Here is a 4,193-nt window from a genome sequence, read left to right as displayed (position 1 = left end):
GAGCAGGAAAGAGCTTGCGCAGCCCTGAAAGCCCCAGACTGCTCTCCCAGGTACATGCTGTGTGGTCAGCATTAGTAGCCCATGGAGTGCAAGCTCCTAATGAAGTCTACATATATAGACATAAACAAAACAATCAAACAAACAAAATCCCATTGGTGTTGGCGCTATAGTGTCCTCAATAATCCGTAAAAATATACATAAATAAAGATTTGTAAATATCCCTTTGAAGAATCATTCTGGCATCTAAGGTGCAACGAAGTCTTAGAAACAACCCAATACAAAGTGAATAGTAAAGAGACAGGTAGTTGGCAGACAAGATACAGTTAGAGTCACGTTTATTTACAGCAGAATCCTGACCAATGGAAGGGAGGACCAGTTAGGGGAGATGAAATGTTTTAGGTACAGCTTGTCAGGATCCAGATTTCACTACACAGTTCTTAATTTATTTTTCACTTGACTTTTATACAGAATCCTTTTGGCTGTAATGTCAACACCAACAGAGCTTAGGATGTGGCACCCTCTGCTGGCCAGGAGGTCAACTGTAAGAAAGAAAATGGGGGGGAAAAGTATAAAATGAAAATTTTAAATGAAAAACATCAGCAAGAAAGTCAGGAGGAAACACACGGGGATAAAACAAAAAAAAAAAAATCCAAAACAAAAAAACTGAAGAATCTTTAATAAAGAGGAAAACTTTAATATTTCAATGCAATCACCATAATCCTCAATTTTAATTTTTTTTTACAACATCCATGGGGGTGGCTGGCAGGGGGTGATAACTGGGATTTGTGAGCCAGCTGATGTCCGTAACGGTCCGGCTGTTTAGAGGTCCACAGCCAGACAAAATGGTCAGGGGCTAAATCATTGAGGCAGCGTTCCGTGAGCGATTCCCGAGTGTTCCATGCCCATGTGCAAACCATTCAGGAGCGTTTTGTTGCTTCCATTCTCTCCTCATGATCAAACTCCAGTGTTCTTTTTTTGTGTGCGCAACCGTCCAATCGTTTGACCCTGTCTGCATCACCATTCCAAGAGACACTACTGTTGCAGTTGCCCCGGAAACGCAGTGTGAAGGACGACACACTATACACTTCACATGCAAGGCCAGACAACCCACAGAATAATAAAAAAAAAAGGTCATTAAAAAAAACCCCCAAAAACCCCAAAACACCTGACAGACAACCAAGCCAAAGGCATTCTCACAAACACACACTGCTCTTTCAATTTCAGTCTCTTAAGAGTAGTGTATCTAATAGTGGGGGTAGAATTCCAATCAAGAAAATACTAAAATGGGGAAGTGGAACAAAAATCAAAGCAAAAGGGTTGTTTACATCACTAGGCTCTACATCACTGGACCCCCCCCCCCCCCGACCAAACCAAGATTGCAGAGGTAATGCCTTACATTCCAGAGAACACATGCAGCGCTTCAGTATTGAAGCCCCTGTGCTGGTGGCAAGGCTGACCCGTCGCGTATCCTCCTGTCTGCAGTCTGGGCCTCTGGAGACGTGAACAAGGTCTGAATCATAATGTCACTGACTGACCTTCAGAGGAACCAAGGTGCACTGTGAACACCACACAGATCCACACGGGAAATGGAGATGGGCGCACGCACGCGCGCGCGCACACACACACACACACACACACACATGTACACCTTAACCCCCTGTCTGACACCCATACATCCAACCCAACTACAAATCCATCTAAAAGCAAATATCAACAAAGGAGGGAAACCCCCAGTTCCTCTACCAATCCCAAAAAACAAAACAAAAAACCCACAAAATAAAAACCCATACACATACAATTGATCTCACACACACTCACACTCTCTCTCACACACACACACACACACACACACACACACACACACACACACACACACACACACACAAAATACATGTGTACACATATATACATAGAACTATGTGCTTTTCCAAAAGGCAAGGAAAGACACACTCAGATTTTATAATGTATCATTTCTGTATATGCCAAGAATAAAATCTTTCTAAATAAAATACATGTATTTGCAAAGAGCAGGGTCTACAGGGGCTGGGGCTTATTAACTGAGGAGAAGGGCCACGGGCCAGTGGATGGAGGGCCGTTAGAGGAGGGGGCAGAGCAAAAGGTAGAGAGAGGAGGAGCGGACAAGTAGTGGGAGTGTCTGCAGCCTTGCGTGTGCTGGTCCTTTTTCGGCCTCATCACTGTCCTGTAGCGAGACGTTTGAAGCTTCGTGTCCATGGTTCCAAAACAAAAATACTTACATTATTCTCATGGTCCATAGAGCCATAATGATGGCGATTAGAAAACAGACAAAAACGAAAATAGCAAGGACACGGGGCTCAGAGAGCTCCAGCTGTGTCTCAAACACAAGTCCAGTAAGGAGTGGCCTTTCAGTCTATGTGTGGTGTGTGTGTGTGTGTGGTGTGTGAGAGCGAGAGAGAGCGAGAACGAGGCAGCGAAAGAGCATGTGTGTGAGTGAGAGTGAGTAAGAGGGAGAGACAAGGCAGGGAATGGCTAAAGAAAGAGAGGTAGAGAGTGATTTAAGAGAAAGCAACACAGTGCAGAAAAATGAGTGAAAATTACAAAAACAGAAAAAACTAAACAAAACAAACAGCCAGAAATGTACATTGTGAGTAGAATCCCTCTGGCAGTGAAGTCATCAAACTGAGATCTGCTTTAATCCCATCGATGGTCTCTCTTCATCTGAACACTGGAAGGGTAGATGAGCGGACGAGTGTGGCTCCTCTCTTCCACACTCACTCACACTCTCTCTCACTCTCTCTCTGTGTGTGTGTCTGTCTCTGGGGTGGGAGGGGTTGAAGGCTGCCTGTCCGCTGGCCTGTTGCTGAGAGGCATCATACCTCCAGGAACCGTGAGGTGCTGGACTTGGCGTGGAAGGGCTCGGACCACATGCGCCTCAGGTCCCCCTGTAAAACACGCATGCACGTGCACGCAGTGATCAAGTACAAACTCAGCAAACTGTCTGGACAGTTTGTACACAGTGCAATAAATAAATAAATAAAAATATACATGCAGTATTTTTACACACAGACACACACACAACTCTGATCCGTATGCGTGTAAGTTTAAATACAGCCTCACACACGTCTTCAGTAACAACACTAGCCTCCCACCCTGCACTACAGAAAGCTGCCAACCACCCTGATCAGTGACTGGCTTTATCTACAATCAATCATGCAGCCACTGGAGTCCAGCCCTGACTATGCTCCAATTCACTTAATGGGTTTAGGTACATTTTCCAATAGAAATGACATTTTATATACAGATCATAATCCTTTTTAATATTAGTCAAATAAACAAAACATTTAGGGCCCCAATTATACTGAATTTTATTTGTGCCTAACATGACTCTCACTCTCAATCACACAGTCTCATTTTACATTCTTAGAAAAGAACACACCTGCTACGTCTCATTAAAGGTAATGAAGAATATTCCTTTGCTAATTCTCCGATATAAAAGGTGTCCGACCTGCCTAGAGATGGTTCTCTTTCACACCAACAGACACGCCCCTACCTTTAGATAGGCCATAGTGAGCAGAGGCAAGAGGGTAAAGGGCACCAGGTAGAGCAGAGCAGGCTGAGCTGCACGGTGGATCCGGGAGGCCACGGTGGCGGTCAGCAGACCTGAGACAGAGAGAGAGAGAGAGTGTGTGTGTGTGTGTGAGAGTGAGTAAGTGTGCTCAAATTAAAATTAATCAACCCCAACAGACCCTACTGGGTTGCCCCTCTGTGCCCCAATGCTGCTCTCTGCCTGCACCTTCACTCACCCACGAAGTATCCGATGAGCGTGCAGTGGAAGTAGGAGACACGCTGCATGCGTCCGGACATGTTGGCCGGCCCGGCTGCCTCGCCGCTCGCCTGCTTCTTGTAGTTGTCGTAGCGGAGCACGAAGCAGAGCAGCAGGCCGGGCATCACGATGTCGCCGATGCCCAGCATGGAGAAGTGGCTCCCCGTCGAGCTGGGGAACACCAGCTTGCCGGGCAGAGAGAGGCGGGGCACGTCGCGGCCCACTCCCGCACCCAGGTGCAGCTTGCGGGAGAGAACGTCCAGCGGGTTGTCGGCAGGCTGCGTGGCTACCTTCACCATGACGTTGCTGTTGAAGATGTAGGCCGAGAAGAAAACCTGGAGGAGACAGAGGGGATTACAGCTCGCACGACCCACGGGTCAGCAGAACCGGA

At 46.6% G+C, this 4,193-nt stretch overlaps 1 protein-coding gene across 1 annotated transcript in view; it reads right to left on the bottom strand.

The window, feature by feature from the left end:
- Positions 1–1,906: 1,906 nt before the first annotated feature.
- sppl3 (signal peptide peptidase 3) overlaps positions 1,907–4,193 on the bottom strand; it is a 24,578-nt gene continuing 22,291 nt past the window's right edge. The window contains exons 9-11 of the mRNA XM_035535646.1: positions 3,783–4,137; positions 3,530–3,639; positions 1,907–2,921 (exon numbers count right to left, since the gene is read on the bottom strand). Of these exons, the coding sequence (XP_035391539.1) occupies positions 2,850–2,921; positions 3,530–3,639; positions 3,783–4,137 (537 nt within the window). The 3' untranslated portion in view covers positions 1,907–2,849. The remainder of the gene's footprint in view (positions 2,922–3,529; positions 3,640–3,782; positions 4,138–4,193) is intronic.

Source organism: Electrophorus electricus, chromosome 17 (genome assembly GCF_013358815.1).
Source record: "Electrophorus electricus isolate fEleEle1 chromosome 17, fEleEle1.pri, whole genome shotgun sequence".
Taxonomy (NCBI): Eukaryota; Metazoa; Chordata; class Actinopteri; order Gymnotiformes; family Gymnotidae; genus Electrophorus; species Electrophorus electricus.
Note: the sequence above shows the minus strand (reverse complement) of the source record. Positions and strands in the feature narration are given on the sequence as shown.